At 53.8% G+C, this 13,036-nt stretch overlaps 6 protein-coding genes across 6 annotated transcripts; 3 read left to right on the top strand and 3 right to left on the bottom strand.

Annotated features, from left to right (window-relative positions):
• Nucleotides 1–46: 46 nt before the first annotated feature.
• PUNSTDRAFT_130108 (uncharacterized protein) lies at nucleotides 47–1,158 on the top strand (the record flags this gene model as incomplete). The annotated part of the gene is made up of 3 exons (XM_007379336.1): nucleotides 47–1,036; nucleotides 1,078–1,085; nucleotides 1,137–1,158. 3 exons carry the CDS (start codon nucleotides 47–49, stop codon nucleotides 1,156–1,158), a joined length of 1,020 nt encoding a protein of 339 aa, XP_007379398.1.
• A 1,951-nt stretch (nucleotides 1,159–3,109) lies between these two features.
• On the top strand, nucleotides 3,110–5,003 carry PUNSTDRAFT_96391 (uncharacterized protein). The gene is made up of 9 exons (XM_007379335.1): nucleotides 3,110–3,574; nucleotides 3,627–3,771; nucleotides 3,840–4,029; nucleotides 4,080–4,194; nucleotides 4,256–4,420; nucleotides 4,477–4,583; nucleotides 4,642–4,729; nucleotides 4,779–4,806; nucleotides 4,870–5,003. The coding sequence occupies exons 1-9, from the start codon at nucleotides 3,131–3,133 to the stop codon at nucleotides 4,938–4,940; spliced, it is 1,353 nt and encodes a 450-aa protein (XP_007379397.1). The 5' UTR covers nucleotides 3,110–3,130; the 3' UTR covers nucleotides 4,941–5,003.
• Nucleotides 5,004–5,020: 17 nt separating this feature from the next.
• PUNSTDRAFT_80885 (seryl-tRNA synthetase) lies at nucleotides 5,021–6,953 on the bottom strand. Its single transcript, XM_007379334.1, has 8 exons — nucleotides 6,785–6,953; nucleotides 6,652–6,722; nucleotides 6,438–6,599; nucleotides 6,265–6,388; nucleotides 6,019–6,212; nucleotides 5,531–5,957; nucleotides 5,339–5,478; nucleotides 5,021–5,284 (listed from the first exon to the last, which is right to left on the bottom strand). Exons 1-8 carry the CDS (start codon nucleotides 6,918–6,920, stop codon nucleotides 5,183–5,185), a joined length of 1,356 nt encoding a protein of 451 aa, XP_007379396.1. The 5' UTR covers nucleotides 6,921–6,953; the 3' UTR covers nucleotides 5,021–5,182.
• Nucleotides 6,954–7,476: 523 nt separating this feature from the next.
• On the top strand, nucleotides 7,477–8,351 carry PUNSTDRAFT_49261 (uncharacterized protein). Its single transcript, XM_007379333.1, has 2 exons — nucleotides 7,477–7,561; nucleotides 7,620–8,351. Exons 1-2 carry the CDS (start codon nucleotides 7,492–7,494, stop codon nucleotides 8,276–8,278), a joined length of 729 nt encoding a protein of 242 aa, XP_007379395.1. The 5' UTR covers nucleotides 7,477–7,491; the 3' UTR covers nucleotides 8,279–8,351.
• Nucleotides 8,352–8,401: 50 nt separating this feature from the next.
• Nucleotides 8,402–11,031, bottom strand: PUNSTDRAFT_124012 (WD40 repeat-like protein; the record flags this gene model as incomplete). The annotated part of the gene is made up of 6 exons (XM_007379332.1): nucleotides 8,402–8,500; nucleotides 8,541–8,595; nucleotides 8,731–9,216; nucleotides 9,267–9,662; nucleotides 9,716–10,196; nucleotides 10,314–11,031. 6 exons carry the CDS (start codon nucleotides 11,029–11,031, stop codon nucleotides 8,402–8,404), a joined length of 2,235 nt encoding a protein of 744 aa, XP_007379394.1.
• A 568-nt stretch (nucleotides 11,032–11,599) lies between these two features.
• On the bottom strand, nucleotides 11,600–12,376 carry PUNSTDRAFT_130103 (uncharacterized protein; the record flags this gene model as incomplete). Its single annotated transcript, XM_007379331.1, has 4 exons — nucleotides 11,600–11,719; nucleotides 11,783–12,064; nucleotides 12,121–12,261; nucleotides 12,314–12,376. 4 exons carry the CDS (start codon nucleotides 12,374–12,376, stop codon nucleotides 11,600–11,602), a joined length of 606 nt encoding a protein of 201 aa, XP_007379393.1.
• Nucleotides 12,377–13,036: the final 660 nt, after the last annotated feature.

The following is a 13,036-nucleotide window of genomic DNA, read 5'->3' as shown; positions in this document are numbered from 1 at the left end:
CGCCGACCCATACGGTACCCACATCGCTACCTATGCAATCGTTACAATGGGGAAGCGCAAGAGAGTGCCTCATGAGTTACATTCGGAGCTATCTGAATACGCTTCATTACTACGCGCGCTGAACACGAGCAATGCACTGGATCTAGCTTCGCATCTGACTTGCCCAAAGCCGTCCGCTACGGAAACACAATCATTAGAACCCAGCCCGAGCAATACACGAAGAAAACATTCGACAGAGGCGCCACCGCTCCCGAATAATGGCCGCGACGATCTTGAACCTGATGGTTCTCGGGGCAGCTACGAACCTCCTGCGGAGTTTCCGGGCGTCACAGAGGGCACACAGAAGGGCAAAGAGAAGGCCAAGGAGAACGAAATCTGGACTCGTTGGCCACTCCTTCCTGACGACGTATATGCACCTCAATGGAGTCTATCGGACGAAGTCCGTGTCATCGCGTCCAAGGCTTTGCGTGCCCATGGAATGGAGGATGACGAGGAGTTGCTAGGGTCGAAAGAAGTGGAACTTCTGACGGAACAAGCAGAACGGTATCTGGAAGGTCTGTATCCGCCTTATATCACTGGGAACCTGCTTCACAGCGACTTTTTGTCAGATCTCTTGTCCTCGATCGCGTCCTACATGCTGCCAACGCCAGAGAGTCTTCAGCATCGCACGGGCCCTCGCGGCTGGAGGGACATCGTAGATGTTGTGCGAGCGAATGATCTAATTCCTGGTGGTGCACAGGCAAATGGAGACAACGGTTCTGAACAGCTGAGGTTTCGCCCCCTTCCGGAGATACCTTTTTTGCCCGATGTTCACCATTACGTATTGCGCAGGACGATGGATGCTATCTACGGCATTCTCACAGATACCTTCGGAGAGGAGAGTCGCCCGCCATTGGACGAGACGCCGTTGAAAGGTCAAGGTCCAACGGCGCTGAACGCGGCGTTCGGCGACGTCATCGACATGGATGAAGACCACACCAGCGAAACCTTCGAGCGCTATCGCGACATCGCGGTCAAATTTCAGCCATCGAAATACGTCTGTTGTTTCCCGGAAGCGCCTACTAAGTCTACTATCAGACCTCATCGTAGGTCATTATGGGTTTCCGCGATTCAGTCGTCGCTCAGGCTCTCTTTAGGAAAACCTTGGGCGCAGCCTAGAAATGTACGAGCACGGTACGCTTCGATGGCGGTCACCTTGCAAGTGCCTCGGGATGAAACGCAGTGATCAACAAGCAACTCACAACGAACTTCTATGTATCACGTCACTCGGACTGCAGCACCATCGTACATGTACAAATTCCATTGTCTATCGCCTGCGAAGTCCTTCCTTGCTATATCTAGGTTCAAAACCGTCACCGAATTGCTCAATAGCACGCGGGCCGAAAATATGGTGATAATCAGTAATATCTTGCACATCATTGGCAACCACTCAGATGCCGTCCCAGCAGCTTCAACTGTATCATCGGATCGTTGATCTTCACGCGAGCAGTTGCTATCATCAGGGTCAGCGCCAGTACATCTCACAGCATTTACACACGATGTGAACTCACCGACCATTGCCCACGTTACAGTGACGCCTTTCCGGGCGGCCTTTGCGGCAAGCATGGACAATCTCATTCGGAGTTCCTCAGATTGGACTCCATGTGCGATATAGATGTTTCTCAGGGACATGGGACATGCTTCCGAACGCACCCATACGAGGAGGTCTGCTGCATGCGAGGCGCACAGCCAGTGGTCCCATTCCCCGATCATCAACTTTTCAAAGCGAGGCGGAAATTGGATAGTGGTCAAGTCGAAGTCGACGTTGATGAACGGTGAGATGACGCCGTATGCCAGCTCCCGGAGCTCGATGAACTCGTGTAGCGCGAGCATGGTCAAGGCGCGCCATTCGTATCGTCCAACAAGGTGGAGGACACGCAGAGAAGACTTGAAGGACGTCCGCGTGGTCGCGCTTGGAAAACAGAATCACCTTGCACTCGAGCTCCTCTACATCGGCGAGCTGGTTGTCCGCGTTTGGCGAAAGCAACTCCCAGATGGGTGTCCACTGTCCCGCGAGCGACAAGCATCGGAGGTGGGACGCCGGAGGGATCGCATGAAGGACGGGATACTGGAACACGGATTGCTGCAGTTCACCCTTGCACGCAAGATCCAGCTTTTCGAGGTTGGGACAGGCGCGGACGATGGACGTCAGAACGTTGTGGGCGATGTCCGGGGGGATCGTGCGCAGCTTGCGAAGCACGGGTTCACCCGCATCCCTCGATCCGTACTGCGCAATAGATATGGTGCGCACATGGCTGGCGAGGTCTGGGGAAGATATGACGGTCTGCGCAAACGCGACAAGCTCAGCCCCGGACGTTAGGCGAGGGTGAGAGTAGAGCAGCGCAACGCCAGCCATGTACAAGGATCTGCAGAGTGCAATCGTTGACGCCAGTATCCGCTGCTGCCTCCTGAGTTCGAGAGTGATCACAGCGTCTGTGCGTACGACCTCTCTTTCGGAATCGAGCATAAGACGCTCCAGCTGCCTGTGACCGAGGTCATATAGACCCTCGTACCAATATCCTAGGATGAGGATGAGCAGTTCCGGTGGAGTATCACTCCATGTTCGCGACATCTGCCTCTTCGGCGACGTGAAGATGGTCGATGGCCGCCCGAACTGAGCATTCTTCATCGCCTGTAGCAGTTTCAGCGGACCCGGCATCTCTTCTGCAGTCTATGAAGGCGGATGCCAAATCGCGAGGGGGAAAAACGGGGACCTCTGTCGCTGTATAACGGGAACCTGGGCGGAGTGCGTGTGATTTTATCCCACAGACGGTCGGTATGTGGAAATGGAACCTGGTACCCTTGATTGCCTTCCGGCTTGCAAGCATACGGAAGAACTACGTATCGCCTTCTTATGCATGATTGCGGTTTGCTTCAATCACTGTACGTGATCCTGTTGACCAGTATTCTGAATGGCTTCGGGTCTTATGTAATCAAGGAGAATACTTGAAAAGTTTTAGTACTCCTTCCAAAGCGAGCAAGTATGATTTATCACGCACTACTTGCAACGGCGACTTGCAATAGCCGAAGGTGTACGCTGAATACCTGAATAGGCCACACCGACAGCAGTACCACTGGCCCTGTTCACGCCATGACCGCGTCCCCGTATCCCAAGCCCACAGTCGTCGAGGATTGGATACACATCAAGCCCCGCGAGTTGCTGCCCATTCTTTCACACCGTTCGCAGACAAAGCCGCCTCTTCCGTCTCCTCCGCGGCAACCAAGCTTTGCGTCTGAGTATTCTCTGTCAACGCATATTGTGCCGGCGGTCAGTCCGCGCAGCTCGCCCAAGTTACCACGTCCTCGCGAAGCGCTCCCAGGGGAATCGAAGGAGGACCGTCAGGCGCGCATTGGCGAGACTGTCGAGCTCGTTCTGACGAACCGTCGAAAATATGAAGCTGGGGAATTCGGTTCGGAAACAGACGACAGACCTCTCTGGATTGTCGCAAATAGATACGTTCATCGGAACGCATTGCGCGGACACACGAAGGGCTTAACATTGTTCCTCGCACATGCAAATGGGTTTCCCAAAGAGGTGAAGCATTAGCTTCTAAGAAAATCACGATCCAGCTAAAGCGATTTCCAAGACATGGGAGCCCACAATACAATGTGTTTTAGACTATGCTGAGGATCCCCGGAGAACTGCCATCCAGGTTGACGAGATCTGGGCATGGGAGGCTGTTCAACATGGAGATTCCGCGCTTTTGAACGCTGAGAATCTAGGCGGTTTATGTGAGTATTTGCAAATTTGAGGCACTACCGATAGAGCTTTGAGCAGCACATTGACAGCCTTTCAATAGATGACTGGTCTGACAACTCTCGTGATATACTCAATTTCTTCCTGCATTATCTTCCGACAGAAATCCATCCGGGCCAGCTCCCAGTACATCTTACACCAATCCATGAAACTGAGGCATCGCAGCGCAAGGTGCAAGGCATTCCCGGCCGTACAATAATTGGTGTCGGTCATTCCTTCGGCGGCGTCACGATGTCAGTCAGATCTAAGGTGTCTGGATATGATTACTAATCGACCTTCACAGAACGCGTGCTGCACTGGCCTATCCTGCCATTTTTGCTGACCTCATCCTCATTGACCCTCCCATCGCTGCAAGATATGGTGGTGATGCGATCATTGATCCTGTCGTGTACGCTGCCGTGAGCGAAACCCTGCGTCTCGCCGCCACAACCACGTCTGATTTGTGGTCATCCCATCAAGGTATCCCGTCGAGCAACGTGGCCTTCTCGGGAAAATGCCGCTAAATTGTTGAAGGAGTCAACATTCTTCTCGGCATGGGACCCTGCTGTTTTGAACCTCTACTTAGAGTGTGGGATGATCGAGAATCCAGATGGAAGCGTGAGACTGAAGATGACAGGAGAACAGGCAAGAATGATGTCTATCTGGACCAGCTAGCCGATGACGTGGTGTCGCTCTATCAGGAAGGTATCTTGTACGAACAGCGTACTGCCCGCGAGGTGTTTGAACTACTGGAGCACCTGGATCCGCGCATTGAACTCCGGTGGATCATGCCTACCAGATCATCTGTGTCAGTCTTGTCGAATCATCGCCGCGAACAACGGCTCATGACTTTGCCTGCTGTTCAGTTTCGGCAGTGAAGAGTGGCAGACCGAGATTAAAGTCTGGCGTCGGCCTGTTAATTGTTCCAACGTTCGTCTCGAGGCTGGGCACTTGGTGAGCATTCTCATATACGTGCCGTTACCGCCAGCTAACTCCTCGCCAGATGGTTCAAGAGAACCCCAAAGAACTTGGTGAGTATCCCGATATCACACCCTTGTTCCGTGTGCATATCGCACCTAACGCACACCATCCAGGCTATGAAATACATAAATTTATTAGTGATAAGTATGGTGCATGCAGTGCGCCAGCGTCAGCGAGACTATGATTGGTCTTGCTGGCATGGGTCAGTGTAGATGGTTCTACGAGATCTTACCCGTGATGATTGGACTACCACTTGCTTCGATGGTTAGATTGGGTGATACGTTTCTGAATTGATATAAGTAGGTATGTACGATCACCTCAAGTTGACACTGATAGATGTTTGCCATCTACGATAATAACGATAACAGAAAGACGATGATACACAGCGACACAAGCGATTGAACCATCCTTGGAATGCAAACCTGTTTACTGAGTCTTTTTCTGAAGGTTCTTGGGGAGTTCCTTCACCCAGGGTAGGAATTCCCTTCCTTGCATGTATGGGCGGAGCGGCTCGGGTATCACGAGGCCCTTTACGTCGCATTTCAGTGGCCAATGTTTTATACTGGTGATCGGATGACGGACCTCGGGGGTTTGGTAGTTCTCGACGAGACAGCATAACGCGCGCTCGGTAGCGCAGAGCGTACCGTTGAGCATGTGGACGTAGACTTTCCGTGTCTGATCCTTCGCCTTCAGGCCACAGCGTACCTCAAGCCGGCGGGCCTCTGGAGTGAGAATCAATGGATGGGCCTAATGATAGGGGCCTATGGAACGTACGATAATCTGTACAGTTGGAACACGACACCAATTCCTTGTACGCTCCCTGGAACGGGAACCACGCCTCCAAATCGAACTTCTGGCTGGCCGCGAGGTTGAGCGCACCCGAGACGATGGCCACCACGCGGTAAGGGATGCCGAGGCTCTGGTAGAATGCCTCGCTGTTTGCAATCATCGTGTCGAACATCTCCCAGCTCTTCTCTGGCTCGGTGATGCAGAATTGCTCGACCTTCTCGAATTGGTGAACGCGGAAGATGCCCCACATGTCTCGTCCGGCAGAGCCGGCCTCTTTGCGGAAGCACGTGGAGTAGCCGGCGTACTGAATGGGAAGCTGCTTTTCCGGTGATTCGAACCACTCATCGCTGTGGAAGGCGGAGATGGGCTGCTCGGAGGTCGCAATGAGATACTTCTCATCCTCGCCGATGACCTGCGGAGTACAGGGGTTAGAACGTCCCTGACCCTGGGCGATCTGGACAATCCATGCAAACCTTGTATAGTTCCTCATCAAATTGGTCTAGTTGAGCCGTCTTTGCCATCTGATCCTTGTTCATGAAGAATGGCGGCTGAATCTTCTTATAGCCCTTCTTGCGGAGGAAGTCGAGGCCATATGCGATGAGTGCCTGATTTAGGTCGATGCCGTCGTTGGTGAGGAAGTATCCACGGTGGCCGGCGATCTTCGAACCTAGCGAGAAGTATCAGTACGGCTCACGGTGACCCTGCCGGTCGATGCGCACCGCGATCCAGGTCCATCGCATCCAATCGTAGCAGCACTTCGTGATGGGGCATGATGTCCTTTCTTTGCTCGACTTGGGCATTGGGTCCTTGCGGATGCCATGTCCTGAGTGTGACATTGTCATCCTGATCACAACTCAGTCACAGGCGAATGAGAGCTGCATGATTGATATACTTCGGTCAAGCTGATCGGAACGCTTTTCCCAACGATGTTGCCGACGGTGGAGGCTTTCTGACGCATAGTAGCTTCGTATTCCTTCGTGGCTTTCTTGTGCGCTTCGACTTGCGCATCGAGATCCTTCTTCTTTGCGACAAGCTCATCTGCATTCTCTTTCGCCTTGAAGTCGCGCCTGTGAGCCGAAGGCATGGGTGACTCTTGTCGGACACACCTTCTTCTTTTGCCCGATCTCTTTCTGAATGGCGTTGATCTGCTTGTTCAACACGTTCGTTTCGAAGTCCACTTGTATTCAGAGTTAAGATTGAATATCAGGGGTATTGCTACAGTGGTCACACTACACGTACTCCTGACCCATTCCTCGTACATGGCGATCACCTCATCTACCAACTCGACGGAGAGGCCGCGTTTCTGCTGCGAGTCCCGAATCTCCTGGGAGTTGCCTCCCTTCTTGTCAATGAAGTGCAGCACATCGAGCGTCATGTTGGAGATCCCAGTTTGTTGCGGTCGCCTGGCCTCGTCAATGCAAGTTCGTAGATTACCGAGTCAAGAGAACAGATTCAATCAGTGCTTATGTAATCAGATCGAGCCTCGGCACGAGCCGACAACCCCCCGAGATGCGATGAGGAAAGTCCTTGAAGTTCGAGGTTGAAGGATTGATCCAAGGTCGGTCCATGACAGCGTGTCAGGTAGGTAAACGTTGCGGGATTTCGTGGTTCGTCGGGTGTGGGTAGCAAGTAAGCTTGTGGTTACGCAGCAACGTCGCGTGCACCACATCGACACCAAGCATTCACATGCGGTGAGCAGGAGGTGAGTGAGTTGATGAGACCTAGTAACTCCACGTTGCGGGGTTGTTCGTATGCCCAACAGGGCACGAGGGCGACCCAGGACTAGTGTGATGTGCGAGGCAAACGTGCGGCGCGGAGGCGTGGAGCGCGTTGTGGCCTGTTTTGGTAGCGCGTCTGGCACGTGCCACGTGTCAAAGCGCGTTCTCTCTATCTTCCCCGACACGCGAACGACCCTCGCCCTCGCCCTCACCTGCCCCACTGCAGTCATGTTCAACCTCATCCGGCGTATATCCGGCTCTGTCCTCCCCCGTCCAGACCGTTCGTGGAACGACGATCGTGAGCCCAGTCCACGACCCTCTGCAATCGCATTGATTCACATATCATCACCGAATAGCCACGTCCAACGCCCCCGCAACCGGCCGCAAGCGCCGGCTCAGCACCTCGGAACGCGACGAGGATGCTCAATTTGCGTCGAAGAGGAGCCGAGGTGGCCCTCCCACCGTCGTAGAGGAAGCGGACGCCGCCAGGGAAGAGTCCCCACGTCCCACGTTATCAGAGACCGAAGATGCAAAAACTGAGGAAGAAGTGAAGGAGGTGACGACGGGGGTTAAACACGTAGAGATTGCTGAAGCAGAGCCGAAGAGCGACGAGGCAGACGAAGAGGGATTGGCGTCTCAGGCCGCCACCGGACCCTCGGAATCCCAGGCTGCTATCGCAGCTGCGCCAGAGGCAGATGTGGCGAAGGAGGATGTCAAGGAAAAGACCCCGGCGGTCGAACAAAAGGCGACCGATGACGCACCAAAGCTCGTAGAGGCGACGGGGGTACAGGAAGAGACTGCCCCGCCGCCTGCATCGGCCATCGCTGAACCTCCCGCCGCGTCGAAACCCACCGAAACCCCAGATCCAACCTCATCTACCGAAGCAACCCCGCACTCAGACGTGCCTACAGCCGCCGATGCCACGAAGGATGCCCCCCGTTCTTCAGACCATGCCTCAGAGACCGATCAACATGACAAGGACAGTTCTACAGACGAAGCTACATTGAACGGCTGAGATGGTTCCCTTTACTGTCGTGGTATATTGTTTATTACTCTGTATCTGTCGCGGATATTTGTGCAGCTATCACATTGGATACTATATGGGACAAGCCCCTCGGCCTGAGAGTACACACATGAATTAAATGGGGTATGCGACGGTTTGACGGGATCCGGTGTCGAGGTACAATACATAGCCGTGATGTACAACAGATAACGTCCAGGAAATATCAGCGGACGTCTGCTCCAAGAAATGCGAAGTATATCAAACAATATCATACGTTAGATGGCGGGTGGATGCAGCGATGGCTGTCCATGAATCGAGGCGTGTAAAACCTATGCAGTCTTACACGAAGACGGATGTGTCCAAACCGTCGGAGAAGTCATGCACAACGATCTTCTGATCATGCGAAGTGCTGCTCCGGTTGTAAGCACCGGTTGTATAGGCCGAGGAGGAAACCCATAGCTTACCTTACAATCCGTCTGACGTCAAACTTGACATCGAATATATGGCTGATGTGACTATTCTTGAGCTCGCGAACCATCCTGCCCGTGCGGAGGTCCCACATCTTCACCGTGCGGTCGTAGCTCGCACTTACGAGCCGACCGCTGGCGGGATCGAAGGCCAGTGCGCGCACGAGGGAATCATGGCCTGACAGAGTCTGCAAGCATTCACCGGTAGAAGCCGACCAGACCTTGATCTTGCAGTCGTTGGATCCAGATACAATCAAATCCTCCTTGAAGTCGATGCAGGCGAGTCCGCGGTCGTGGCCATCGAATGTCCGCAAGTGTTGACCGGTGAGAACATCCCACATCATCATCTTGCCATCACCACTGGCGCTAACGACACGACCGTTCTGCAAGCCCACCGCGTTCACTGGGCCGTCGTGTCCTCGCAACTCGCAGTGGGGTGTCAGGGTTTCGCGATCCCAAACCCGGATGATGGCATCCTTGGAACTGCATGCATTTGGTGAGTATACTTCGAGAGAAATGCATAGAATGCTCACCAGCTCACGATCCACCGATCATCTATCTTGAGGTCTAGAACACCTCCGGCATGACCTCTAAGCACCGCTCTCACCTCAGCCCTCACCTCCTCTAGGGCGTTGGCCTTCGGCTTGCTCGAAAAGAGATCCCACACTTTGATTGTGCAATCGCTGCTGCCGCTGACTAGAAGGCCTGGTTGAGCTCTTCTGCGCACACACGATGATGTCATCGAGTCAGCATCAGAGGATTCTCGGCCGTCAAGATCCCAATCCTTGTCGAACTTGAGGCAAAGGACGCTCCCGTCATGGCCCTTGAAGGTACCCAAGAGCTTCCCCGTATTTAGCGCCCAAACTTTGATCGAGCGATCGCGAGAGCCCGTGATGATTCTTTTCGAGTCGAACTCTAGACAGTAGACGCTGCAAGTGATATTTGAACTGGGTATTGAAGCTCAGATAATGATGGCACCAACCTGTCAGAATGACCGCTAAGCCGTAGTACCCTCGGTTCTGCGCTCGCCCATCTACGGTCGAGTTCAAGTCGTGACTGGAAGAGCTTCCTCCAGTCAATCATCAGCGGTGCGGGTATATCCTCCGGACTGATGGGCAATTTGCTGAAAGACAAACTGTAATTGATCCTCCGAGTGGTGCTACTCTTCGTTGTCCTGGAGCTCCCCATAGAGCGCATAGACCTCATACTCAACCTCCTATGAGTACAATCCACTGTCCCAGCCTCCACGATCGGGACAGATTGCGCCAAGACGAGTGTCTTTGACCAACGGCTGAGATCAACGCGCCAACCATCTCTCGCGTCGAACAGAGCCCGCCAAACAGCGTTGTCTTCAGCGAAGGCCCTCCAAGTACGAGAAACACTTAGACATGCGACGATAGACGGTAGATCCAGATGAAGAAGAACGTTCAAGGCGAGCTCAGGGGGCAGAGCTGAAAGTATATCTATCAGGAAATAAAGAGAACATCAGCTCCCGCCTTGCGATGTGACCAGACCAGACGAGGAAACACTCCCGCAGCCGCGGAGTAATCCGCAGAAAAGAGGAGATAGATCCGACGTACCGATACCCGTGACTGCTTTCACGTCGATGAAGCATGCCTCGTCGATGAGCTCGCCTTCTTCTCCATCTAATGGGTCCATGTCGCGATAATCGAACGTCTCCTCGAATGACCTGTAGCCTTTGCCCTTCCCTTTTCTACCCCGACTGGAACTTCTTGCCGGAGATGCAAATGCATCCCAAATTCGCGAAAGTGCGCCCTTCGAGGGTGATGGCGTCCGTAAGCGACGCGAGGTGGTGGGACCGAAGTGCAGACCCAATCCGTGAGTGGATGAAGAGGTCGGCGTGAGGTAGCCGGACCCAGAGAAAGTATGCGCAATGTTGCGGCGACCTTGCGTGGCGAAAGCGTTCGTGAATGGTGTGCCACAAGTGGGGGTGTCCTGGAGCGTGTCGAGCGATTGCCGCGGGCTACCAGGCGGCGAGATAATGGAGAAATCGGACAACGAGGGGGGGCGGGTGACAGTCACTGTTCTTGGTACGGCAAGCGCAGTTCCATCAACGACTTCGCCATCGGCCCCGGGGGAGTCCATATTGCAGTTCTGCGCGAATAACTTGGCCAAGGATCGCTCATTGAAAATGTAGCGTTGATTCTCCAGATCCAATCGTCCGCGTCCAAGAGCCTGGGCGTGGGCGTGCTTGGTCGGCAGTCTGGTAGATTCATTCGATGACCCTGCAGTGGGGACGGATGCTGCTAGCCTCGATGGTCCTGCAAGTGGGTACATGTCGTACAGTTGTATAAGAAGGGGAGGGGTATCGGATGGGAATGGAATTCAGATGACTACTCGAGCCTATATGGCCAAACGATGTAAAACACGAGGCTCGACGACTCAGTTCTGACAAGGTTATTCTTGTACCACCACGCCGGCAGCAGCAGGTCGAATGGACCGCGGGCTGTGATCCTCCGTGTAAGACGCGAGTAGGGACCACTGAAGGAGGGTTCTCCACGCAGCAACCAAGCTAGAGATTGCTGGCCTCTCCTAGGGGCATCAACGTTGAGGCCGAGGTATCGCGCACTGTTGGTGACTCTGAGGGTGGCGGCTGAGGTCGAGGGTGAACCTCGAGCAAGATCCCGTGACCGAGATACAGGGCACTCGGGCCACGTGGTTGACCCTTGTGGGCTTGTACTTCGCGACACGAAGTCTGATTACTTATAGCGTCATGACAATTGTGACCTTTCCATTCTCGTCATTCCCGTGCAGTACTAGTCGTATTAACAAGTACATCTTTATTCACCAAGGGATGTCAATTGGCATATGCATGGCTATGTAACATGATGTACAACAACCATGCCTAAGCCGATTCATTGTTCATCTTTGCGCTCAAGCCATTGAGCGCGTTGCCCGATTGGCAGCCGATTCGCTGATTCGTGCAATCGGTGGAAGATGTCCCCGCTGCAAGACAATCTTTCTCCTACAAAGAACATCATGCGTCAGTTGCGCCATCAATCAATTCGAGTCGACGCCTTTAGCTCACATCTAATAGGCAGGCGATTTGGGAACCAAGGTCGCCATTAGCTGCATGAATGCTGTCGACAAATACAGTCCCGTCCGCCTGCTGGATCACCGGGCGGTCTGATCCCTGATTGACATTTGTGCCGGTGGCGAACTGGCGTGCGTTCAGGCTCCTCTTGCCAGGTGTTGCGGACTCCGCATTCAGCGGAGCGACCAGTCCGTTGAGCGCGTTGCCAGACTGGCACCCGATACGGTCGTTGGTGCATTCGCTGGAGGACCTGTCCGCACTCAGGCAATCTCTCTCCTGCATGAAATGTCGACTCTGAACATTGGGCCGGTTGTGGTACTGTGAATACTCACATCAAGGAGACAAGCGATCTGCGATCCGAGGTCGTCGTTGGCGGCACGTATGCCGTCGACGAGAGCACTACCATCTGCTTGCAAAATAACGGGGCGATCAGAACCCTGGTTTACGTTCTGTCCCGGGGTGAATTGCCGTTTCTGTATGAGCTCGTCAGGGACCGTCCCGTCGTCATGATAAATGCCGACCCACCGCGGGTGCAGCCAACGAGGCCGATACCAGAGCAGCGAGGACAAGGGCAAAAGAATAACGCATGATGGAATACGTATTTGAAGGCTGCGAGAAGACGAGAAAAGATGGTGCGCCAGGCAAACGGAAGAACGAAGGAGCGTCGAGCTAGTGCATAGGATGCACAACTCGTGCTTAAATATTGCATTCCCCGGTACGATGCGAACGGCATATGATGGCGAGCAGCCTGGGTATACGCACAGCCCCGCGAGAGAATGAATGAATGAAACCTTGTACGCAGGAACCTTCTCTACTGAGCAGTACAATAGAGTGTATCTGCAGGCGGTAAAAGTTCTTCACAGTAGTCAAAGATGTCCGCGGGGAGCCCCGCCAAAAATGCAGTGCATGGCACAAGTTCCAGCCCACCTCGCCTGTGCTGCAGATACACTCTAATGATGCTGAGATGCCAAGGCGGAGGGCATTGGATGGAATCAGCCTCAGCGTGCGAGATTCTCCTGGACATACGCCGAGAACGTGGTGAACAAGTCGAGCAAGACTCTGAGATCCGGTTGGCAAGTCGAAGGAACCACGGGATTGCCATGCCGGCGAGGTGCATCGCGGAGACCAGACCATCCGTGCGTGCGCGCCATAGTGATATATGATGAACGGCTGCATCACAGATAGTTGAGATCGCGCAGCTTGGGAGTGGACATAATAGACCATACTTGTGAGATGAAAGACCAGAGC

This window comes from Punctularia strigosozonata (genome assembly GCF_000264995.1).
Source record: "Punctularia strigosozonata HHB-11173 SS5 unplaced genomic scaffold PUNSTscaffold_1, whole genome shotgun sequence".
NCBI lineage: Eukaryota > Fungi > Basidiomycota > Agaricomycetes > Corticiales > Punctulariaceae > Punctularia > Punctularia strigosozonata.
This window is presented reverse-complemented; position numbering and strand designations above follow the sequence as displayed.